Source organism: Colobus angolensis, unplaced genomic scaffold (assembly GCF_000951035.1).
Source record: "Colobus angolensis palliatus isolate OR3802 unplaced genomic scaffold, Cang.pa_1.0 Scaffold179, whole genome shotgun sequence".
Classification (NCBI taxonomy): domain Eukaryota; kingdom Metazoa; phylum Chordata; class Mammalia; order Primates; family Cercopithecidae; genus Colobus; species Colobus angolensis.
The window spans coordinates 4,884,163-4,910,620 of NW_012114921.1; the positions used below are offsets into that span (position 1 = coordinate 4,884,163).

The window sequence follows — 26,458 nt, forward strand, 5'->3', positions numbered from 1 at the left end:
TTGGGTCCTCTGTTGAGAATTTGGAATTAAAACTTGTTTTTTAAATTAAAATGAGCTGGTTCTCAAGAAATGTACAGTTTCTGAGTTCTTTTTTTTTTCTTTTAGCTCAAGAGATCCTCCCACTTTAGCCTCCCAGGTAGCTGGCAGCTAGTACTATAGGTGTGCACCACCACACCTGGCTAATTTTAAAATTTTTTGTGGAGACAGAGTCTTGCTATGTTGTCTAGGCTGTTCTCTTTTTCCTGGGCTCAAGCAGTCCTCCCACCACAGCCTCCCAAAGTACTGAGAATGACAGGCATGAGCCACCATACCCAGCCAAGAAATGTATAGTGTTTATCCAGAAGATGAAGCTAACACGTGAAATTGTAGACAGAATAATTAAATGTTTAATTGGCTTTTATGTTTTTTAAGGGTAATTATACAGAATATACAAAATTGTTACGTCAAGTAGTGCTTCACTTTTTATAAGTACTCTAGGAAGAGATTTCTGACAAGGAGAAACTAGGTACGGGAGTGATCAGAGATGTCCATAGGACAAAGCAATGTGTATGATCCTTGTTTATATTTCCATCTTTGATTTTTGTCCCAACTTTGTCATTTTCTACTTCCAGAATTATCCAGATTCATACCAGCTACCTTTCAGAGAGGTAAATTGGTAAGTTTGAGGCAGAGTGACCTATAGTGAGAAGCAAGGAGATAGTGAATTATTGATGTATATCACTTACCTAATGCAATAATTTATTCCTTTTATCAGTTAATATCAATTGACTACATGGTGTGTGCTGGAGGAAAAGTGGTGAACACAGAAGTCTTTTTCCTTGTCAAATGTATATCCTTGTAGAAGAGGAGACAATAAATATAAAAGTAAAATAGAGAATATGTTAAGTATTGTGGTAACTGTCCAAAGATAGCTTCCTAGTGCACTAGGCTTCCCAGTACCGACATCTTTCTGTTGTCCTCACCCACAGTTAAAGAGTGGACTGGTTCTGTGTAATCAGTAGCACATGGTGGAAATTAAATTTCCTTGCTTTTGGTTTTTTGGAATGGTTCTGGGGGAAGCCAGCATCTGTATGAGAGGTACTGTGCATTCTCTATCAGTAAATCATCAATGAGTTCTCCATCAGTAAAAGAATAGGTTAAATACATTAAAATACTGTGAGACCTCAAACTTATTTGTGTGGAAAGGCTGCATGATAAGACAGAGATGCCTGGCTACGCTTCAGCTGTTTCAGCCATCCCAGCTAAGGCACTAGACTTGTGATTAAAGAGGTTATCTTGTATATCTAGCTGAGTCTAGCCTTCAGGTGACTTCAGTGCCAGCAGCCATTTGACTGAAACCACATGAGAGACTCCATACAAGAGCCACTCAGCTGAAGCTGGGCAATCCATAGAATTGTGAAAGATAGCAGTAGATTATCATTTTAAGCTGCTAAATTTTAGGATGATTTGTTATTCACCAATAGATAATCAGAACAGATGGTGATTTGTATTGCAAAGAAAAGTAAATTGGAAAAAGAGTTAGGGAGAGAGAGATTCTAGTTTAAATTGGATGGTCAAGGAAAGCTTTACTGAGAAGGTGTTCAAAAAGCATGACGAAACCAGGTGCAGTGGCTCACACCTGTAATCCCAGCACTTTGGGAGGCCAAGGCAGGCATATATATCACTTGAGGCCAGGAGATCAAGACCAGTCTGGCCAACATGACAGAACCCCATCTCTACTAAAAATACAAAAATTGGCTGGCCACGGTGGCATGCACAACTGTAATCCCAGCTGTTTGGGAGGCCGAGGCACAAGAATTGCTTAAACCCAAGAGGCGGAGGTTGCAGTGAGCCGAGATCACACCACTGCACTACGGTCTGGGTGACAGAGCAAAACTCTGTCTCAAAAAAAAAAAAAAAGGAAAAAGCATGACGGACATATGAGAGTAAGTAATATTGATACCTGGGAAAGGACATTTCAGTCAGAAGGAACAGCAAGTACAGAGATTCTGTGGCTGGAGCAACCTGAGGTTTTCAAGAAATAATCATGAAAGCAGGTATGGATGGAGCATAGGAAGAAAGGAAGATTAGTGGGAACTGAGGTTGGGCGTAGAGGTTGGGAGTAAGTGCAAATTATATATGTTAGTGATGTTCATCTTTATGAGGTATAACATTTTTGTAAAAAAAATTGTAATAACTCCTTTCCCAAATATAAATAATATATATAATGAAATATAGATAATATAAACTTTTTATACACTTAATTTGAAAAATAGAGTGCTTCCAACTTAATATAAAAAAGAAAGAAAAGTAATATAATCAGTGTATTTTATTATGTAAATACTGTGTCTAGAAGAATGTAACTAGCCTTTATATAGAGATATAAAGAACTGCTGACTTTGACCACTATAAATTAGGACTTAAACGGGTGTGTTATATTGGTGACTCACATATCACGAACAGTTTGCTATTCGTGGTGAGAATACTGGAGTGCAGTGGCATGATCTCAGCTCACTGAGATCCTTCGCCTCCCGGGTTCAAGCGATGCTCCTGCCTCAGCCTTCTGAGTAGCTGGGATTATAGGCGCCTGCCACCACGCTCAGCTAATTTTTTGTATTTCAGTAGAGATGGAGTTTCGCTATATTGGCCAGGCTGGTCTCGAACTCCTGACATCAGGTGATCTGCCTGCTTCAGCCTCCCAAGTGAGCTACTGCGCTGAGCCGGTAACTCATTCTTGGTAAGAGCTCCGCATCAAAGTATTAGCTTTCCCTTGATTTACATGGAAGATGCATTCTGGAAAATTCAGAGCATATTAAAATAATATAATTTACCTAATTCACTAACATGAATGTTCCATGGCATATTTGAAACTTGGGGTAGTACCCACTAAATTTCAGTAGCTCTCCCCAGTTGTGACAACCAGAAACACTCCCTCTAGGAACCTCAGTAAAGGACTTTTTAGGGCATTATAAAAAGCTGTGACTTTGGACAAAAAGTTCTAAGCAAAGGAGTAACAAATCACTTATGTTTTAATGAGATCATTCTGGCTGCTGTATGGAGAGTAAATCAGGGAGATCTACAGAAGAAGAGAAACCAGTTAAAAGTCTAATGCTGTATTTTAGGTGGACAGATACTGATTTACACAGGAATTGAAGTTGTGCATCCTGAAATGTGATTGGATTCTGGATATATGTCTACACACACACACACACACACACACACACACACACACACACACATATTTTTTTTGAGACAGTCTCACTGTGTCGCCAGACTGGAGTGCCGTGGCGCCATCTTGGCTCTGCCTCTCAGATTCAAGCGATTCTCCTGCCTCAACCTCCTGAGTAGCTGGGACTACAGGTGCTTGGCACCACACCCAGCTAATTTTTGTATTTTTAGTAGAGGTGGGGTTTCACTGTGTCAGCCAGGATGGTCTCAATCTCTTGACCTCATGATCTGCCCGCCTCAGCCTCCCAAAGTGCTAGGATTACAGGCATGAGCCTCTCTGCCCGGCCGGATTCTGGATATATTTAGAAAGTAGTTTATGCATCTTGGATCTTGGTACCAGGGTACATTTTTTTTGTTTTTATTATATCTATTCCTGCTGTGTATTTTCCCAGAAGTAGTTATATTGAATAGTTCACGTCTGCTAGACTTTTGAACTTTCAATATAGAGAGAATTTGTTTTTCTACAAATGGTTATTTACACTGCTAATTAAAAGTAGAAAAGTAGAGTTTCCTCTTTTAAAAAACATGAACTTTCATGTTGCTGGTCTGGACGTTAGAATTCAATTAAGTAATCATAAGTGAAAAGAAAATGTCAGCTTCATAAACACTGGAAAGCTTTTTGAGTTTATACTCTTTAGGGCCAATACCATGTAATTATTTGGGGGAATTGGTTTTTGTTGGAAATTTGACGTTTATTTTATGCATGCCATCTTTGAAGGAAGCATTCCATGGCATTGTTGACTTCAAGAGACACTTTGATCTCAAAAAATGATGTGACTCCCTTTTGGATAATCTTTGGATAGCATCAAAATCATGCCTTTTATATGAGTATGCCTTATAATGGCTTATTCTTTTTTTTTTGGACAAGTAGTTTTGCTCTGTTGCCCAGGCTAGAGTGCAGTGGCACCATCTTGGCCCACTGCAACCTCTGCCTCCTGGGTTCAAGCAGTTCTCATGCTTCAGCCTCCTGAATAGCTGGGATTACAGGCGCCCACCACCAAATCTGGCTAACTTACTCTTGATTCCGCAGCCAGAGGTAAAGGACAACCAAGCCCTTCTGTTCCCCTTATCAATAACTTACTTCCTCCTTGCAGCAACTGCAAGAAAGTATATTTGAGGCGAGGGGATTGTTTTGACACGAGGTCTCACTGTGTCGCCCTGTTTGGAGTGCAGTGATGAGCCAGCGATCATGGCTCTCTGCAGCCTTGATCTCCTGAGCTCAAGTGATCCACCCACTCCAGCCTCTAAAGTTATGCGCACCACCACACCCAGCTAATTTTTAAAGTACAGTCAGGGTCTCACTATGTTGCTCAAGCTGGTCTTGAACTCCTGGTCTCAAGCAATCCTCCTGCCTCCGCCTCGCCAAAGTGCTGGGATTTATAAGTATTTATTGAATACCTGCTGTGTTGCGTGGTAGTCAAGTCCTTTGTGTGGATACGTGGTTTGGAGACTTAACTCCGGAGCATAGATATCCCTTCTCACAGAAGGGGCTGGAAAATGGGATGAGGGGATAGTTAACGGACTAGGACCATATCTTGTCATATTCATCTTTAAAGCCCCAATCTGACAATGAATAAGCCACAATTAATGTTTTTCAAGCAGTAGTGAAAAAAAGTTTGGTACATTTTTCACTGACCCCTTCACATTTAGGAATAAGTTTGCTGTTTTGCAATTTTACATTTGTGTTCCTCTCCTGTAAAAGAAAAATAAGGCAGCATTGTGTATTCACTTTCTGTTTTGCCTCAACCTTACCCTCTAATATTAGACTCCACGTGTCTTCTCTTGATTCTGTCTTTCTCAGACAGCTCAGCAGGAAAGCAGACTGTTTACAAACAGTCTGAGTTAATAACTTCCTTTCCTGCTGATCAAATAGTTGCTAAAATGAAACCTTTCTCAGGGCTGAGTGGGTGTTCTAGTTAGTGGGTGTTCTGGAATGTAAATGAACCCTTATTTTAAGAAAGATTATTTTTATACTAGCAGTTCTCTGTACACCAAGATACACATTTGTAGCAAGTGGAAAGTACGGAAACATAAACTGGACTTACTGGAAATTTTTAGATTAGTGAAAGACCTACATATATGGCTTGTTAATAGGAAAATCCCAAAACTAACAAAACTGGCAAAATAGAATGCAGTTTATTGAGCCTGTTGCCCTTGGCTTTAGTTTTTACGTATGAGATGCAGTCTAATGGCATGCAGAACAATTTCTGCAGCAATGATAGCAGCTGCATTTGAGATACAGCTTGATAGGGATCATAAAACTACCAACCCACAAATCTTTGGAGACTGTATGACAGATTTAATTCCTGTGATTGGTTGGTTGGTTGGTTGGTTGATTTTAGAGGCAGTGTCTTACTCTGTCACCTAGGCTGGAGTGCTGTGGTATGATCATGACTCATTGACCTCAAACTCCTGGACTCAACTGATCCTCCTGCCTCAGCCTCCCAAATAGCTGGGATTACAGGCACCCTCCACCACACCTGGCTTGTTTTATTTTATATGATCAGCATTTCATACCTGGGAGAGACTAGTATTAAAAGCTTTATTTAATCCAAAGCTTTATTTCAACACTACAGGATAAAAAATGGAAGAGCTGGGCACAGTGGTATGTGCCTGTAGTCCCATTGGAAGACAGAGGTGAGAGGATCACTTGAGCCCAGGAGTTCCAGACCAGCCTGGGCAACATAGCAAGACCTTATCTCCAAGAAAAAAAATACAAAAACAAAAATGGCTACATGATTTATTGGAAAGGTGATTGTACTAGAAGCTGAGAAACCTGGATTCTTTTTTTTTTTTTTTTTTGAGGCGGAGTCTCGCTCTGTCGCCCGGCCTGGAGTGCAGTGGCCGGATCTCAGCTCACTGCAAGCTCCGCCTCCCGGGTTTACGCCATTCTCCTGCCTCAGCCTCCCGAGTAGCTGGGACTACAGGCGCCCGCCACCTCGCCCGGCTAGTTTTTTGTATTTTTTAGTAGAGACGGGCCAGGATGGTCTCGATCTCCTGACCTCGTGATCCGCCCGTCTTGGCCTCCCAAAGTGCTGGGATTACAGGCTTGAGCCACCGCGCCCGGCCGAAACCTGGATTCTACAACTGATCTTACCAAAAAGTAGTTGTATATAACATTTATCCTAACATTTGACTTTTGACATTTTTAAGCTTTAGCATCTTTTACAAGAGGGAAGTTGAATTAAAGTTTTTTTTTTTTTTCTTGAGATGGAGTTTCACTCTTGTCACCCAGGCTGGAGTACAATAGCACAATCTCAGCTCACAACAACCTCTGCCTCCCAGGGTCAAGCGATTCTCATGACTCAGCCTCCCAAGTAGCTGGGAATACAGGCACACAACACCAAGCCTGGCTAATTTTTGTGTTTTTAGTAGAGATGGAGTTTCACCATGTTGACCAGGCTGGTCTCGAACTCCTGACCTCAGGTGATCTGCCTACCTTGGCCTCCCAAAGTGCTGAGATTACAGGCGTGAAAAAATTAAAGTTTTACCTAACTTGGATTGTTTTATTTACTATCTGTATCGTGAAAGGCATAGCTTCCCTTTAATCTCTTAGTTGGGATCAAGAAAGAAAATAAGATATTCAGTGGTTATGTGGAACTTACAGATGGTAAGTACTCTCCCTTTCCTTCATGATCTTCAAAGGAAATTGCCGATTGAGGTAAATAGGACAGTAGCATGCCATTATGATTTTAAACCTTTTAGATTTCTGTACCATGCTTCATCTTTATGTATTCTCTTCCCAACTTTTTGTCTCTGGAATTATGAGTAAATAGAACTGGGTAAAAGGTGGGGGTAGGGTACAAAGTAGAAAATGGAAAAAGTAAAAGGAGATAAAAATAGATTGGATGCTTCAGTGATTGTGGAGGTCAGATAAGTTTTCCATTGTTGATTATATTCCTTTCCACTGTTCAGCTTACTGCTGTTTACTCTCACTCCTTGCTATATATTTTACATGGAGACAGAGTCAGACTTGTGTGGGTTTTTCTATTTAATTCTCCTGAGACTGTGAAACTGCTCAGCTAAATTTGTTCTGCTGTGAGAACAAATAACTGGAGGGCAATTCAAAATATTTGCTTAATATTTTCTTGGAAATCCTCAAAGAAACAGGGAGGATTTTAGATCCCTGTGATAAGAAATTCACTGGGATACACACATTTAAAAAATTTTTTTTGGTAACTCTTAGTTTCCCCTTTCTTGGCTCTGCTATTTACTGTCTTCCAATGGCAGAATAACCTAGCAAAAATTTTTTGTTTTGCATAGTAGAGAAAGGCTAGATTAAGTTTTATTGCACTAATGTAAGTTTTATATGATCAGGGAAAGGTTAGTCTATCATGGACTGTTAGGATGGGAGGGACTAATCATCCTTTATATTGATTTTCAAACATTTTTGTTCAAAAGTGTTTTCCAAACAAAATCTTATATCAAGACCCAATATAGAAGATAGATAAAATTAATGACTTTGTTTTATCAGATAGCTCAAATCCACGTGGTTTTGTTGATACACTATATGAATGCCTTAACAGAGCATTGGGAACTTGGGAGATTGCAGGAAAAGGCTTAGTTATGCAGGACTTTGTACATATTGCAGGACATGTTTGACTCCTACCCACTAAATGCTTCTACAAATTCCTGAAGTATTTTCTAGGGAACACTCTAATCATCAATGAGAAGCACTAATCTGTAATCTCTCCCCTGGTGATTTTATTCAGTTCCAAGGTTTTATGTACCATACCATCTACATACTGACTGCCAAACCGTTTATCTCCAGTCCCAAACTGTTTATCTCCAGGTTCTGTTTCTGAGCTCCAGATTTGTAGAAGCATCTGCCTATGTGACATTTCCCCTTTGATGTCTAATATGCATTCATAGTATGTATTAAATAAAACTCTTTTTTTTCCCTCCAAAGCCTCTTCCTCTTCTTTTTTATCTCAGTGAAAGTTACCATCTACTCATTTGCTTAAGTAAAAAAATCTAGATGTCAGACTTAATTCATGCCTCCCCTGCCTGTCTCCCCCAATCTCACATCTAATTTATCAGTCCTTTGTTGGCTCATCTTTAACATAAATCCTCAACCTCTCCATTTCTCTGTTTCCAATGTTACCAGTTTAATCCAAGCTACTCTTCTTGTCTTCTGATTGGTGCCCCTACTTCTACTTTTATTCTTTTGTTATCTGTTCTCCACTGAGACACTAGAAGAATTTTTAAACTCATCATGCCACAACCCCATGCTTACATTTCAGTGGCTGCTCTGTGATCTTAGAATAAAATTCAGACTCCTTATCATGACCTATAAAGGACCCATAATCTGATTTCTGCCTACCTCTCTTAACCTCGTCTTTTAACAGTCTTACTCTTGAGTCCCTCAAGCTACAGTCACCTGCCTTCTACTCCCCTAAGGTATGACACCCCCTTCCCACCTGCTGATCTCTCTATTGTCTGTTCCTTGTGACTGGAGTATTTTTCCCAGTTTATAGTATAGCAAATACATTCTTATCTTTCAGGTCTCCACTTCCTTGTTACTGCTTAAGAGGCCTCCCCATCCCCTAGTACCCAACTCGCTTATCCCAGCTTGTAATTATGTTCTTTATTAGTTTGCATGTTCATTTTCTTTCTTCTCCATTAGAATGTAAGCTCTTTGAGAGCTTATCTTCTCTTATTTATTGGTCTCTCTTGTCTAGCACTGTGCTTAGATGAATGAATGAGGTGTATATACAAATTATTATGAAAATGCAGAGAAGGGTCATTTTTAGTCTAGGCATGGAGTGGGGGCTATTAGCAGTAAGAGGGCCTCATGGATAAGTGATTTTTGAGGTGAATATATTGTGCCATGGTCCTAAACTGCTGTGAGGTGAATGACGTAGGCAATGTGACATCAAGGGACTGGGTAGCCAAGACTGCTGCTAAGTGACTATAAGATTGGTCGCATATAGAGCGTGGATACCCTAGACAAAGGAATGATTCATGTCCAGGGCAGAATGGGGTGGGACAGCCTGAGATTTCATCATACTACAGTTTAAACCCAGTGCAGTTTAAAACAAGAATTCTTTATATCTGGAATTTTCCATTTAATATTTCCAGACTGTAGTTGACTATAGGTGACTGTAACCATGAAAAGTAAAACTGTGGACAAGGTGAGACTGCTATGCCTACTTAAGGAATGTTTTGAATAATGTGATAATTAAGTCAGACAAACATGTATGTATGTTTGCATGTATGTATGTATGTACGTACATATTAGGGACAAGATCTTGCTCTGTTGCCAAGGCTGCAATGCAGTGGTGCAGTCACGGCTTGCTGCTGTCTTGAACTTCTGTGCTCAAGCAATCCTTCTTCCTCAGCCTCCTCTGTAGCTGGGACTGCAGGCACATGCCACCACGCACAGCTAATTTTTAAATTGTATTTTTAGACATGGAGCTCTCACTATGTTGCCCAGGGCTGGTCTCAAACTACTGGACTTGAGCAATTCTCCCATCTTGGCCTCCCGAAGTGCTGGGATTGGAGTTGTGAGCCACCATATCTGGCCCCTCAAATTATTGGTTTTATCGTCTAATTCTGAAACTTCTAGACACATTTTCAAACTGTTAAATCCTGTTTCTAAGTCCCATCTTAGCAATAAAGAAGCTAGAGTAAAGATCAAGTTGTACCCTACATGAATATAAGCCACCTCCTCAGCTTCTGGTACTACCTGTACTCTGTCTGAAGACTATCTCCCTCTTAGTCACATTTGCTGAGATTGATAGAAATGAATCCAGGCACTCATTCATTCATTTGTATCCACATGCACATTTTTTTGTATCATGACTTAACACACACACACACACTCTCTCTGCATCTCTCTCCGTATATGGCCATGTGTCGCTTAACGATAGAGATACCTTCTGAGAAATTCATCCTTAGGTGATTTCATCATTGTGCAACCATCATCAAGTGTACTTACACAAACCTAGATAGTATAGCCCATACACCTAGGCTGTATGGTATAGTCTCTTGTTCCTGAGGTACAAACCTATTCAGCATACTGTCGGCAACTGTAATAAAATGGCAAGTATTAGTATATCTAAACATTTGTAACATAGAAATGGTATGATAAAAATACAGTATAAAATATTTTTTTCTTTTAATGGTACACCTGTATAGGGCACTTACCATGAATGGACATTGCAAGACACGAAGCTGCTCAGGATGAGTCAGCAAGTGAGTGATGAGTGAATGGGAAGGCCTAGGACAATACTGTAAACTCTGCAAACCTGTGTACTTACGCTACACTAAATTTATTTTTTAAAATATCCTCAATAACAAATTATTAATAGTAGTTTTACTTTATAAACTTAATTTTTAAAAATATTTTGACTCTTTTGTAGTAACACTTAAAACGCGTTATGAGTACAAAAATATTTTCTTTCATTATTCTATAAGCTTTTTTCTATTAGAGATTTCTTTTTTACTGTTTATACATTTTTGTTAAAAACTAAGACACAAAAATACATTAGCCTAGGCCTGTACGGGGGCAGCATCATTAATATCACTGTCTGCTACCTCTGTATCTTGTCCTACTGGAAGGTCTTCAGGGGCAGCAACACACATGGGGCTGTCATCTCCTATGATGACAATGCCTTCTTCTAGAATACCTCCTGAAAGACTTGCCTGAGCCTGTTTTACAGTTAACTTCTTTTTTTAATAAGTAGAAGGAGTACACTCTAATGATAAAAAGTATAGTATGATAAATATGTAAATCAGTAACAGTTTATTATCATATGACTGGAAGTGCAGTAGGTTTGTTTACACCAGCATCACCACAGATACGTGAGTAATGGCATGCTCTGTGACATCACTAGGAAATAGGAATTTTTCAGCTCCATTATAATCTTATGGGATGCATCATATCTACAGTCCGTTGTTGAACAAAATGTCAGTATGTAGTACATGACTGTATTTTATCTGTATTATTCAGTATATAGAGTACTGTGGCTGCTCTGTGAATATAGTTGTTGTATTTCTTTAAGGGAAAATGAGTTCTAAGATGCAAAATGACCAACTTAAAAATGAACCTTCCAGGCTGTGTGGCTCACGCCTGTAATCCCAGCACTTTGGGAGGCTGAGGCGGGCAGATCACCTGAGGTCGATAGTTCGAGGCCAGCTTGACCAACATGGAGAAACCCCATCTCTACTAAAATTACAAAATTAGCCAGGCGTGGTGGTGCATGCCTGTAATCCCAGCTACTTGGGAGGCTGAGGCAGGAGAATCACTTGAACCCGGTGGGGCGTAGGTTGCGGTGAGCTGAGATTGTGCCATTGCACTCCAGCCTTGGCAGTAAGAGTGAAACTCCGTCACACACACACAGAACTTTCTGGATCTTTGAATATTATATTTCTCCAGTATCTTAAAAGAAAACAAGATAATTGAAATAAAGGAAAAATTAAAATCTTTGTTGCATTATTAAAACACCATAATGACAAAAATAAATACATGTGAGACAATGAGATAAAGTATTTTTGCTGGTTTATGTTCAGAAATATTTTTTATAATGAATAAGAATTCTGGTTTTGAGATTTTTTATCTCAATATGCAGTACTTTAAGAAATGCTTTTTATATTCTTTTCCATTGTACCATTTCTCTCAAGGATTTGAAAGAAGTATATTGAAGACGGGATCAAAGTAGATGAATTTATGTACCATTATTTCAAGAATGGGAAGTGACGACTTAGGTGTTGGAAACAATAGAAATTACCACAGCACTACTATGCAGAGATTCCTTGGCGGGGGAAAACACCCATGTATTCACGTCACACTGTCTGCCACAATGTACAAAAAAATTCTGCAGTTTATCTCTGGTTGATACAGTTACATGGCTACTCAGTTGACCTGGTTCTACTTATTAAAAAGTTCAGCTCGGCCGGGCGCGGTGGCTCAAGCCTGTAATCCCAGCACTTTGGGAGGCCGAGACGGGCGGATCACTAGGTCAGCAGATCGAGACCATGCTGGCTAACACGGTGAAACCCCGTCTCTACTAAAAAATACAAAAATCTAGCTGGGCGAGGTGGCGGGCGCCTGTAGTCCCAGCTACTGCGGAGGCTGAGGCAGGAAAATGGCGTAAACCCAGGAGGCGGAGCTTGCAGTGAGCTGAGATCCGGCCACTGCACTCCAGCCCCGGCGACAGAGTGAGACTCCGTCTCAAAAAAGTTCAGCTTTGCCTCACTGATTTGATGTAATACTTTTATATGCGAAAGTCTGTGTTTAGACTTTCAGTTGCATCCCATAGGTTTACTTGTGTGCCACTAATACACTATATTAATTTAGAGGCTTTATACTATGTTTTAACATTTGGTTATTCAGACATTTCTTTTATTGCTGTATTTCTTGGGATTAACATGAATAGGGATTTTTTTTTCCATGCTCTTTTCATTGAGAGATTTGTGTCCTAGCTCAGATTTAGGTATCTCTCATATTTCCAGGTCTTATTTCAATTATTTTTCAATTGAACAAATATTTACAGAGTAACTGCTATTCCCAGGTAATAGGCTAAATGCAGGATCCAATAATAAGACAGTGTCCCTGAGGAGCCCCAGTATTTCTTAAATTGATGGGTTAGCACTGTGAAACAAAAGGTATTTAGTATGAATCTTTGATCTTAGGAGGTTTGAGAATTTGTGAATATACCTGGAGGAGGTTACACTGGCAGAGTTCTAATTTATTCACTCATTATCAGTCGGTCTGTCAACAGCCTAAAGGACTTACAGAACTTTCCTCATGTTTCTTACTTTTTTAGGTGTACCAACATTCCAAGAAATTCTGGCTCATAGATTCCTAAAAAAAAGTAACTGCTACTCAGTGTAATGGCTGAAGGTAGGAGTGTATGAACCATGAACCATGCGATCCATAGAAAATGATGCACAAAGCACACTATAAAAGCCAGTCAGTACCACTACACACCTGTTAAGAGTGGCCAAAATCCACAACACTGACAACACCAAATGCTGACCAGGATGTGGAGCAGCAGGAACTGTTATTTATTGCTGGTGAAATTTAACAGCCACTTTGCAGTACAGTTTGGCAGTTTCTTGCAAAACTGATATACTCCAACCATAAGAACCAGTAGTTCTGCTCCTTGGTATTTATCCAAAGGAGTGGAAAACTTATATCCACACAAAAACGTGCACATGGATGTTTATAAAGCAGCTTTATTCATAATTGCCAAAACTTGGAAGCAACCAAGATGCCTTTTAGTAGGTAAATGGAGAAATAAACTGTATCTGTTACATCCAGACAACAAAATATTATTCAGCACTGAAAAGAAATGAGCTATCAAGCTATGAAAAGACCTGGAGAAATTTTAAATGCATATTACTAAGTCAAAGAGACCAATCTGAAAAGGCTACATATTGTACGATTTAAACTATGTGACATTCTGGGAAAGATAAAACTGTGAAGAAGGTAAAAAGATCAGTGGTTGCCAGGGGTTGGGGGAAAGGGAGGGATGACTAGGTGGAGCACATATTTTTAGGGCAGTGAAACTATTCTGTATGATACTGTAGTGGTGGATACATGTCAGTATGTATTTGTCCAAATCCTATGGGACTGTTACATGTCACAAGTGATATGCTCTGACACTCCTGGGAGACCTTAGTTGCCTAAGGTGCCTTTCAGCCAGGAGGTACAGTTCCCCTTGTCTTTGGGACTTATCTTGTGCTCATAAAGTCTTTTATAAACTTTGGTCACTCAAAAGGAGATTTTAAACGTGCCAGATTGAATCGAGCTTTATATCTGGCCAGTTTAAGAAAATTTGCCTAAGCTGTAGACATTCACTTCCTCTTTTCAAAGAGCAACTGCTTTCTCCATGATAAAATTTCAAATGAGAGAAAAGGTCACAAACTCTAGTCAGTAAGACAAGCAAAACCTTAATCTCAGAGAAAAGTGAAAAAATCACAAATATACACAAATAATAGAATAAGAGAATAACAAACGAAACTCCTACCTTAAAGTAGGGCTTCAATTCCAGTCTCATCAGTTGTTGAATCAGGTTGCATAAAGTCTGAATCTCAGTCAAGCCAGGGAGATTCAACCCTGTGAGTGGTCTGACCAAGGGCTTCTGCAGTCTTCAGCGAGGTCAGTTGGATGCAAAAGGTTCATGCTGGTGCCAGGGCTCCAGCTGTTGGCAAAACAGCAGGGGTCAATGGAGGCCTAATTTGGGTCCCATCTGGTTCACCAAAGTGTCACCCTGAAATAATCAAGAGGCTCAGAATCCAATTTTAAAAGAGTTTATTCAAGTGCAAAATTTGAGAATGGCCACCCAGAAAAAACAAGACTCCAAAGTAATTGGGTCAGTGCTCCGAAGTGGAGAAGAAGCTAAAGCTTCACTTATATAAGTAAAAACAAAGAAGTTTAGGAGTATTACCACATTTTTAATACAATGCTGATTTATGAGTTACAGCAGTTTGGTTGGTTACAGCTTATTCTTTTTCAGGAAAGATATATTTAAAATTGCATCTCTATCAATTTGGTAGTCATGGGGCCTTTTGCCATCTGAGCTGGGTGCATGAAAAAGGAAGGACGTTAATCTATAACAAAGAATTAGTAACTAAGAGGTAAAGGGCACCATTTAATCTTTCACAGCATTTTACAGGGCAAGAAAAGTAAGAAAGAGGGTTAATCTATAATAGGAAGAAACAAAAGTTGCAGTGGCTTGCCCATATTACATAGGTCTTACAGTCAGTCACATTTTATTCAAGGCTCAGAGTAATTTGAAGTTTCAACAGCTTTCATTTATTTTCACATTAGCCATTTGAGTCTTCATTTCAGTATGTCTTCTTTCTCATTAGGGAAGCAGATTATTTTCTCTTTTTTGTTTTCTTGGCAGGAGGTCCTTATATATTCTGTCCATTAATCACTTGGCAGTTTTAGATGTTGCAGATATTTTATTCATAATCTGTCATTTATCTGTTAACTTTGCCTATATCTTCCTTTATAAATAGAAGTTCTTAATGTTAACATATATAAATTCATCAGTTTTTCGTTTTATCGTTGGCAATTTGGAGCTCTTGTTAAAGAAATCCTTCCCCACTGATAAATTCACAAGGCTGGGTGTTTATTTCATATATTGTATTGTTTCTTTATCACTACCATAAGTACTTAAGGTTACAAATTTAAGATTACAATCCTAAATCTTAAATTTACAATCCTAGGTTGGTAGTTTTTGAACCTACTAAGATTCAATAATTACTTTCAAGAATCGAGGTGAAGCCAGGCGCGGTGGCTCAAGCCTGTAATCCCAGCACTTTGGGAGGCCGAGACGGGCGGATCACGAGGTCAGGAGATACGGTGAAACCCCGTCTCTACTAAAAAATACAAAAAACTAGCCGGGCGAAGTGGCGGGCGCCTGTAGTCCCAGCTACTTCCGGAGGCTGAGGCACGAGATTGGCCTAAACCTGGGAGGCGGAGCTTGCAATGAGCTGAAATCCGGCCACTGCACTCCAGCCTGGGCGACAGAGCGAGACTCCCTATCAAAAAAAAAAAAAAGAATCGAGGTGAAATTTATGTTATAAAATTAACCATTTTCAAAGGTGCATTTCAGTGGTGTTTGGTACATTCAAAGTATTTTACAACTGCCACCTCTGTTAAGTTCCAAACATTTTTACCACCCCAGAAGAAAACCCTGTGCCCATTTAGTAGTTACATCCCATTTTCGCCTCCACTCAAATCATGACTCTCATCATCTGTCTCTTTGGATTTACCTATTCTGTATATTTCATATAAATGTAATCATACATAGCCTTTTAAGTCTGTCTTCTTTCACTTAGCATGTTTTCAATGTTCATCTGTGTTTTAATATATATAAATACATGCTAAAACATTTACTTTTAAAAATATATAGGTATATACATTTCTTATGGCTGAATGATATTCCATTCTATGTATATATCATATTTTGTTTAATCTTTTTTCCATTGATGGATATTTAGGTTGTTTTACCTTTTGGCTATTGTGAATAGTGCTATTTTGAACAGTTGTGTACAAGTATTTGTTTATATACCTCATTTTAATTATTTTTGGTATATACCTAGGAATGGAATTACTGTGTCATTTAGTAATTCAATTTAAACTTTTTAAGGAACCACCAAACTTTTTTCCCTAGTAACCACAACCCCTTATTGTACATTTCTAGTTTCCTTCCATTGTCATCAAGGAAGATACCGTGTGTGATTTTAGTCTTTTAAGATTTATTGAGACTGTTTTATGGCCTACTATGTGGTCTACTCTGGAAAATGGCTCATGTGCGCTTAAAAAAAACCATATATTCCTGCTGCTGTTGGGTGGAGTCTACCGTTTTTAATTTGCCTTTTTCTTGGCTCAGCATTTGCTTGATTGCTATAAACCTTTATCTCTCTTTGAGAGTTCCCACAATTGATTCTGACAGTTTTGCTCATTTTTTTCTTTTATTTTTCTGTGACAGGACAGTCCTTTGGAGATACCTATCCTGCCATATTTGCTGATACCACTTTTTATAATTACTTTTTACAACCAATATTTTGTATACCCTCTTTAATATTCTGGGATAAAATATATAGGTGATATAACAATACACAGAGAAGTTTTAAAAATCAGTATAATGCTTTAATGGTAATATAAAAGAAATAAAAGTAATTTATAGTAAGGTAGTATGAATTTGTTATGTAAACACTAACATGACATTGGAAAGCATAATGAAGTAGTAGTGTGTTTTAAATAAGTTGGACTAAAGAAATGTAAGAAAAATCAGAATCCATTCTGTACAAGTGCTGATAAATGAAAGTTTAAAACCTAGTCATAGGCCAGGCACTGTGGCTCATGCCTGTAACCTCAGCACTTTGAGAGGCTGAGGCCGGTGGGTCACTTGAGGTCAGAAGACCAGCCTGGCCCACATGGTGAAGCCCCATCTCTACTAAAAGTACAAAAATTAGCTGGGCATGTTGGCCAGCACCTGTAATCCCAGCTACTGGGGAGGCTGAGGTGGAAGAATCACTTGAACCCTGGAGGTAGAGGTTACAGTGAGTCGGGATCACGCCACTGCACTCTAGCCTGGACGACAGCATGAGACTCTGTCTCAAAAATAAATAAATAAATAAATAAATAAATACAATCTCGTTGTAAAGACCAGACCTTTTTTTTTTTTAAATAATACAAGGAATGAGAGAAACTATCTGAAGTGAAATTAAATTAATACAAATTATAGACTAAAGTGGTGAAGTAAAGTAGAAAGTATGGTAGTCTTATAAATTTGTTGGACCTTAGTTGGGAAAGCAATTCTTCAGTAAATAATGAAGAATAGGAGAACAGATCTTTTATTTTAAAATCCTAACATATATCAGGTCAAGTATTTAGTCTTGAATACTAAATATTTTTGGAAACAATACCCTTTCATTGATAATGAGATTTAAAGATGGACTTTTTTTAAAAAAAATGAATTCATCGATCTCTGACTAGTATCAAAGTTAAGTTGGAAAAAAATAGGCAGTTATTAGAAAAATAAATGAAAGATTCAACTTATTTATACAGTACATTTTTTATTTATGCACAGATACTGATACATGATATGCAGTATTTTTAGAACAACCAATGAAATTAAATAAGATAATTTTATTTCTTGTGTTACCATAATTTAATATTTGGTACTGTTAAAAGAGTCTTACATTCTCCGTTACATATTTTAAATTGACTTTATTGTCTTTGCAGTGATTACACCTTTACACTAAAACATTTTCAAATAAATGCACAGTTTAAAATACAAGACGCTGGGCTCAGGGGACTCATGCCTATTAATCCCAGCACTTTGGGAGGCTGAGGTGGGAGGATCTCTTGATCCCAGAAAATCGAGACCAGCCTGGGCAACATAATGAGACCCTGTGTTTAAATCAACAAAAACAAGTGTAACTTTCTTCCCCAGAAGAGGATATGATACTCATAACTTGATTCAGAAGCTACTGTTTAAATTGTGTTTGGCCTCCAGGTAGTTTGTTTTAGCTTAACTCTTAACAAATGTTGAATTGCTTGTTTCCTACGCATTTCAAATGGAATAATCACCCTTTCTATATTGTAAGTTCATAAAGATCTCATTGCTCAGTGTATCTTTTAAAGATAGAGTCATGCTTTTCCTGCTACCTAGTTATGGTAACAGTTAAATGAAATGTTCTTGAAAGTTTATAATGTGTTTATAAAAATCTGTGTTAAAAGCATTGCTATTAATATTTTAATAATAAATACGACCTTGCATGTTCCAGAGGCTATTCCCTTGAGATAATTAAGTCTCAGTCCTGAGTCAGCCTTTTAAGATTGTGTGATTCTTCACATTAAAAATTAATTCATAATTTCTTGCCTTAGCTTGCCCCTTAATCAAAATCACTTTTTAGGGGAAGGTGTATTTTGTGACAAAGGTAGTTTGTCCTTTGGTTATTGTATGTTTTGAAAATATGGAGCAAACTTCCTTGCCTTTATTAGCACTTTACAAGCTGGCGTTTTGTCTTAGATGTGTAACTACCTTTATTTTCACGAGAACAACCTGTCTTCACGTAGATTTAATGGCATTGTGACTTTTAGTTGTGGCATGTATATGAATGTGAAAAGCAAAGCAAAACATTTAATAGTTTTTTGTGGCTTATGTTTTTGATTTGCAGCCTTCGGGTAAACTAAAGGTACCTGAGAAGAATTTCTTCAATGTTCCTGCTTTCTTAACTGTCTCAGGACAACTTCATCTAGAAGTGATGTCAGGGTATGAAGTTTTCCTTTCTCTTTTGCTTTAATATGGTTTGCTTTTTTATGGTTTGGTTGAGAGTCCTTCCCTTCCCATGCTCAAACCTTAAAGTTGAAATTAGTCTTTATCATTAGTTCACTTGAATTTTCCAAAATATTCAAGCTTCTTACTTGTGATACAGGCTTTTGTTTTTAGTGAAAAATGTAACACTGAAAACACAAAGTTGTGATTTTTTTCTTTTTACTAGTCTTTCTTGCTTGAATCCCAAACATGTAATCAGAATTTATTTTAATTAATCATATTTATGGAAGTAAAGGCAATTTATAGTTTATTCCTGAACCAGGTATTAGTCCATTTGATTTTAAAGAGAGTAGTATTTGAAACAGACAGAAGAATTTTTTTTTTCAGTAATTGGTTTAAATAAAATTAACTCATACCTACATTTTGAGAGGTGTACAACAAATTACATCTTTTAAGTCAGATCAAATGAATTTTAGCAACTGTCAGACCTCTGGAAAGTCACTGTATTCCTTGTGGCCTAACTTTTCTTTAAAACGGGATTGAGCAAGAAGATCTTTAAAACCCTATCTAAATCTTGTATTCTGTAATTCTGTGGGTAATTCCCATTTATGTTTATTTTTTTTAGAGATGGGATCTCGCTTATTGCCCAGGCTGGAGTATAGTTGCACAATCATAGTTCACTGTAGCCTCAAACTCCTGGGCTCAAATGATTTTCCTGCCTCAACCTCCTGAGTAGCTGGGACTGCAGACATGTACCACTGAACCTGGCTAATTTTTTGAAGAGATGGGGTCTTGCTATGTACCAAGGCTGATCTCAAACTCTAGGCTCAAGTGATCTTCCTGCCTTAGGCCTCCCAAGTAACTGGAACTCCAGGCATGTGCCAGCACACCTGGCTAATATTTTAAATTTTTTGTAGAGATGGGGTCTCACCATGGGTCCTAGGCTGGTCTCAAACTCCTGGCTCAAGTGATTCTTCTGCCTCAGCCTCCCAAAGCACTGGCATTACAAGCATAAGCCACTGAGCCTGGCCTTTGTGGGTAATTTGTTAATGCAGACTCAACAAGTACTTAGTTTTCTCTGTGTATCTTTTTCTTTAAATATTTTCTCATTATAGGGATTAGGACTTAAAATCTTTTCCAGAGATAGCTCACTCGAAAGGAAAAGAATCTTTTTGTGTTTTCCATTGTTTTAAAAATGCACAATTGAGAAAACTCAAGGAAAATGTAATAAAATAGTTTGCATGTTTACTTTTATACTTTGCTAGAAGAATGGAAAGTCAGTGGTGGAATAAAGATGGTCTTGAAAGTAACATACTCTTTTCTGATTTATCTTTGAAACAACAATATGTTATTTGATAGTTCCAATAACCAAATGATTGTCATTATTAGCAGAATACCATGCGGAGAAAGTGTCATAATAACATTGTGAGATTATAGGATTTGCAGATCTGGATGTAGGAAAGGCTGTGTCAAGCATGTCATGGAAAGTTCTTATGCCTACGGAATTATAATTTAAAAAAATTAAAAACATGACTCATTCAAATACAAAATGAATATGTATCAAAGATTTCATTCAATTCATCATATTACAGAGGAAACAAGTAAAATAGAAAACTGTTTCAAAGAGCGTCTGAGGACCTCTGTATTTATAGACATTTTAATAATTGGAGTAAGATCTGCTAGGTCAGTTACAAACTGGTTAATGTCCTACAGGACCAATACACGCTAACCTTTGGGATTATCTCTTCTACCTGACAGAATTTTTTGTAACTCTACTGGCAAAGATCTGTAAATTAACATGTAACTTCACTTAATATGGGTTATTTAGTTCATATTCATATTCAAATATTCAATATTCATATTGAATATTTAATTCAATATTAAATAGACTAATGGAACAAGTACATTTCCCTTTCCCTAAGTAATTAAGTAACCATTGAATGGGCCTTTGTCCCCTTATTATTTAATACCTTGAAAGGACATCATCTTTTTAAGACTACAGCTTTTGGCATTATATTCAAGGTTTGGATAACCTTTCTTAACAGCCTTTTAGTATTCATTTCTATTATTTATAGAGTTAGAGGCAAGGTGTTGTCTTCTCCCTCAGAAGTGTCATATGTGAAATATATAAACTTTGCAAATGTTTGTTTCTCTAATATAATACCACTAGTGTATTAAATATACATCTTTCCCAGTAAGCGCAGTGAACCACAGAACACAGTGTTCTGTGAAACTTGACAGAAGATTAAATTGGTAGAATATTAGGTTTTGTATTTTTTAGTGTGCCATGAAGTATTTCTACTACTGTCATTCAAATGTTCCTAGTTTAATATGCATAGTTCTAGGACTATTAATATACAGAACATAATGTTTCTGATTAAAGCATGATTTATTCTCCAATAAGAAATGGTTAGTCCTTTTTCTCTCAGCTTTGTTTTTTCTTGAATTCAATTTAACAGACTTTATAAAAGGCAAAAGATTTATGCAATCTGAAGAGAAACCAGAGTATTAACAGACTTTTAAAATGGACAAAATGGTAGTTAAATTTAGTCAGTTAACATTTTCCAAAAGGATATCTCTGTTGGTTTAGTGGGTTTATGGTTCCATTTTAAAGCTTTTTTTTTTAAAGTAAATATTCTATGTTGGAATAATTTTTAATATATAGAAAGTTGAAAAGATAGTGCATAGTTTTGTATACTCCCCATCCAGTTTCCCCCATTGTTAACATCTTCCATGACCATAATACCTTTGTCAAAACCAAGAATTAAGTGTTAGCACATTACTATTAATGACATTCTAGACTTTATTTGGATTTCACCAGCTTTTCCGTTAATATCCTTTTTCTTTTTCCAGGATCCAGTTCAGGGTACCACATAAAACTTAGTTGTCGTGTTTCTCCACTCTCTTCCATTCTGTGACAGTTTCTCAATTTTTCTTTTTTATGACCTGTGGAATGTACTCTAATCTGGGTATGTCTGACATTTTCCTCATGATTAGACTAGGGTTATTTGGGTATTTTGAAAGAATACCACTGAGGCGAAGGCATGTCCCGTCACATCATATCAGTGGATATGTGATATCTATATGATGATGCTAACCTTCATTATTGGGATAAGGTCGTGTTTGCCAAGTTTCTTTACTGAAAGTATACTATTTTTTCCCTTTTCTTACTCTAATTTTTGGAAGTAAGTCACTAAGTTTAGTCTGCCCTCACTGGGGATGGGAGTTTGGGAAGAGGGAGTTGGAGTTAAGAACCACGCACAGGAGGGAGAATGTTTGGAATTCTATATGAAAATGTGTTGTCTTTTTATCGTTCTTTATTTTTTATTTGTGTAATCATTTATATCTTAATGGACTCATATTTCATAGTTTGAATTGTAATTCAGTGCTATGTTATTTACTTTGATGCTTAAAACTGTTTTAGTTTTTGTTGTTGGAACTCATTCAGATTGATTCTTACATCCCTTTGACATGCCCCCCCATATTTTGACTACTTCCTTATTCTCTGCTACTGCAAGATGCCCCAGCTTTTGTTTGCTTGTTTGTTTGACATACATTCACCACCTTTATTTGTTTTTTTTTTTTTTTATGGTCAGTAAAATTACACTGACATATTATTATTCCTCCAAAGTCCATAGCTTTCATGAGAATTCACTCCTGGTGGTCTGCATTCTATACTTTTGGACAGATGACATGTGTTCACCATTATAGTAACGTACGTAATAGTTTTTGTTGCCCTAGAACTTTTCTGTGCTATTCCTAGCCATCCTTCCTTCCTAACCCCTGGTAACCATTGATTGTTTTACCATCTCCATAGTTTTGCCTTTTCCAGAATGTCGTGTAGTTGGAATCATACACCATAGAGCCCTTTTAGATTGGCTTCTTTTGCTTAGTAATATGAATGTAAAATTCCTCCAGGATTTTTCATGACTGGATAGCTCATTTGTTTTAGTGCTAAATAATACTCTGTTGCCTGGATGTAACACAATTTATCAGTTCACCTGTTGAAAGACATCTTTTGGTTGTTTCCAAGTTTTGGCAAATTTCCCAGGCTTGTTTTTTATTTTCCCTTTCCTAGTCCTAAAAATTAGTTATTTCTCCAAAGAGCCCTGGTTCCTTTTATTAGAGGATGGTATTTAGAAGCCAAGATTGGGTCACTGGATATGTTTGCTGTTACTGAGAGATTATTGCTTTTAAGCCTTTCAGTAGACAGAGATTTTTTTTTTAAACTAGAGAAAGCTAAGTGGGTTTTCATTGCATTTTGCTTATGAACATACGTGGTAAGTTCATTCCAAGAGAGATGTAAATTGTAAGACCTGCAATTAAGAAATGTCACATAGTGAAGTATTCCATTTCTCATCAGTTAAAGTTAGTTGGAGAAAGGTTCAGCCTAAAAAGAAAGAATTTGTATTACTGTTACAGGGATTTTTTTCCTTCTTGGGCATTTTTATGCTAAGCCATGAAGTTAAGCATATTTTAGGTTAAAACTGATGCTTTTCTCTTGAATGTTGTTGGAATAAATTAGTACAGTTTTTCTAGAAGAATACCTTTTTACCCAGAATTTCATTTCTAGAAATTTTTTTTAAGGAAATGATCTGACAACTCTGCAGAGAAGCTTAAACAAAAATGTTGAAAGCAACTTTATTTATAATAGTGAAAAGTTACTAATAATATAAATGTCCATTCAAGATTGGTTAAACCTCAGTATACTAAGAAAAATAGTCATCATCATTTATCATCTGGGGCTAATGGGCCTTATTTTTAAAAAATATTTTAAAGCCATCTTGTAGTTAGTACACAGAAGTGTAAATAAAGGGACAGTGAAAATCAACTTTATTAGAAATTTTCAGAAGAATTTAAGCATAGCAAGTCAAAAAAATTAAACTGTTCTATTGAGAGATAACATGTATGCCCTAAAATTCACCAATTTGAAGTATATAATTCAGTGGGTTTTAGCATATTTTGCAGATGTTCAGATATCACTGTCATAGTTTTAGAATACTTTCCAATATTTATAATTTTAAGGGTTTTTTCAATCACTCCCAAAATACAAATTTTTCCCATTAGCACTCACTCCCTGTCCTCTTCTTTGCCCCCACCTCTGGACAACCACTAATTAATCTGAGTTCTCTATGAACTTGCCTATTCTGGGTATTTATCATATATAAATGGAATCACACAGTAAATTGTATTTTGTGACTAGTTTATTTCATTTAGCAAATGTTTTCAAAGTTCATCCAACTTGCAGCATGTATCAGTACTTCATTCCTTTTTATTCCCAAATAGCATTCCATTACATGTGTCTATAATATTTTACTTCATTTATCAGATAATGAGCATTTGGGTTGTTTCTACTTTTGGCTCTTATAAGTAATGTTGCTGCAAACATTTGGGTAGAAGTTTTTGTGTGGACATGTTGTCATTTCTCTTTGGTAGATACCTAGGAGTGAAATTAATGGGTCATGCAGTAACTATGTTTAACTGTGTGAGGAATTGCTAGTCTGTTTTCCACATAGGCTGGACCATTTTACAGTTCCACCAGCAAGAGCAAAAGCATTCCAGCTTCTCCACATCCTTGCGAACAGTTGTTATTGTCTGTCTTTTTTATTGTGGCTGTTCTAGCAGATGTAAAGTAGTATCTCATTATGGTTTTGACTTGCATTCCCCTGACTACTAATGATGGCTTTTCATCATTAAGCTCAGTGAGCACTTGAAAAGGTGTGGAGCATCCTTCCATGTGCCTATTGGCCATTTGTGTATATTTTATTTGGAGAAATGTCTATGTAAGTCCTTGAGTTAGTTTTAAAATTGGATTGTCTTTTTATTGAATTTTGAGAGTTCTTTATATATTCTGCATACAAGTCCTTTATTAAATATATGATTTGCAAATATTTTTTCCCCGTTTGGTGGATTTTCTTTTCACATCCTTGATGTTGGCAAACTCAGATTTTCATTTTCACTTTTCTGGGTTTTGAAAGTGCTCCAGATGGGCATAGCCTATTGAATGAAGCTAACTGGTGAATACTGCCATGCATGAACCCGGAACATATGCTGTCCTTTGAATACTGATTCCAGATTTTTAAATACATCTTTAATAGGCTCTAATTTATTATTACTTCTGAATCTTGTACTTACATTATTTTAAAAACATGCTTTTGAGTATTTTGTCCCCTTTTAATTTTGTTGAAGGGAGAGTGGCCATCTTTTTTGCCCCATAATTGCAAAACATTTTTATTTTTAGATTGTACACCAATTAGAATGGTCAAATTAATGAATTCTTTCTATTTCTACATCATGGTTTTTTTTTTCCCAAACACCTTTATAAAATACTTGCTTCAGCATTTGTTCACTTATTAACCTTATTAAGTTTTGGTGTACAAATATCATAAATGATGAAGGAATATTGCCACATATCCTTTTAGGAAATGGCATGGTCCAAGTTCTTGTAAATTATTACATAATTAAATCCTTATTGTGGAATGACTCATTGGAGGAAAATACTGAATGTGTTTTTTGTCTTGAAATGTATTTTTCACTTAACAGTTCTTATGTTTGAGAAAATTCACTTAGATAGATATCATTATCTGAAAGCTCTTTGAGATTTCACTTACACAGCCAATTTTATCATCATCATTAGAGAGTAGATTGTCAACCAGGTGCAATGGCTCATGCCTATAATCCCAGTGCTTTGGGAGGCTGAAGTGGAAGGATCACTTGAGGCCAGAAGTTTGAGAACAGCCTGGGCAACACACGAGACCCTATCTCTACCAAAAAAAGAATATATATATATATATATATATTAGCTGGATGTAGTGGCACATACCAGTATTCCAAGCTACTTGGGATGCTAAGGCAGGAGGACACTTAAGCCCAGGAGATTGAGGCTGCAGTAAGCTATGATTATGCTACTGCACTCCAGTGTGGGCAACAAAAAGGGGAGGAGATTGTTGCTGCCTCTTTGCATTTGTGTTCTGATTTGTCTAATAACTATGAAATATCTTTATCATTTTGATTCTCTTTGTTAGTATGAGTGAAAAATAAAGATCTGAATTCTGAACTGTGATCTGCAAAAACTACAAAAAGGCTACAACCATGTATCCAGGCTTTTCTTATACCCTCTTGAAAGATGACAGGCCTGGCACAGTGGCTTAAGCCTGCAGTCTCAACACTTTTAAGAGGCTGAGGCAGGAGGATCACTTGAAGCCAGGAGTTCAAGACTATCCTAGGCAATATAGTGGGACCTAGTCTCTACAAACAAACAAAAAAACAAAAACCAAACATGATGGCATGTGCCTGTAGTCCGAGGTACTTCGGGGAGAGGAAGGCAAGAAGATTGCTGAAGCCCAGGAGTTGCAGACTGCAGTGAGCTGTGATCACAACGCCACACTCCAGCCTGGGCAGCAGAATGAAACCCACCTCTTAAAAAAACAAAACAAAACAAAAATCAAAAAAACAAGAGTAAGAAAACTGAAGTTGATATAATGTTGACATTTTATCTCACTGTT

General features: G+C 37.3%; 1 protein-coding gene across 2 annotated transcripts in view; it reads left to right on the plus strand.

The window, feature by feature from the left end:
* Window positions 1-26,458, plus strand: part of NARS2 (asparaginyl-tRNA synthetase 2, mitochondrial (putative)) — a 139,097-nt gene that overhangs the window by 32,073 nt on the left and 80,566 nt on the right. For both annotated transcript variants that reach the window (XM_011938906.1, XM_011938907.1), the window contains exon 6: window positions 18,856-18,950. In XM_011938906.1, the coding sequence (XP_011794296.1) occupies window positions 18,856-18,950 (95 nt within the window). The remainder of the gene's footprint in view (window positions 1-18,855; window positions 18,951-26,458) is intronic.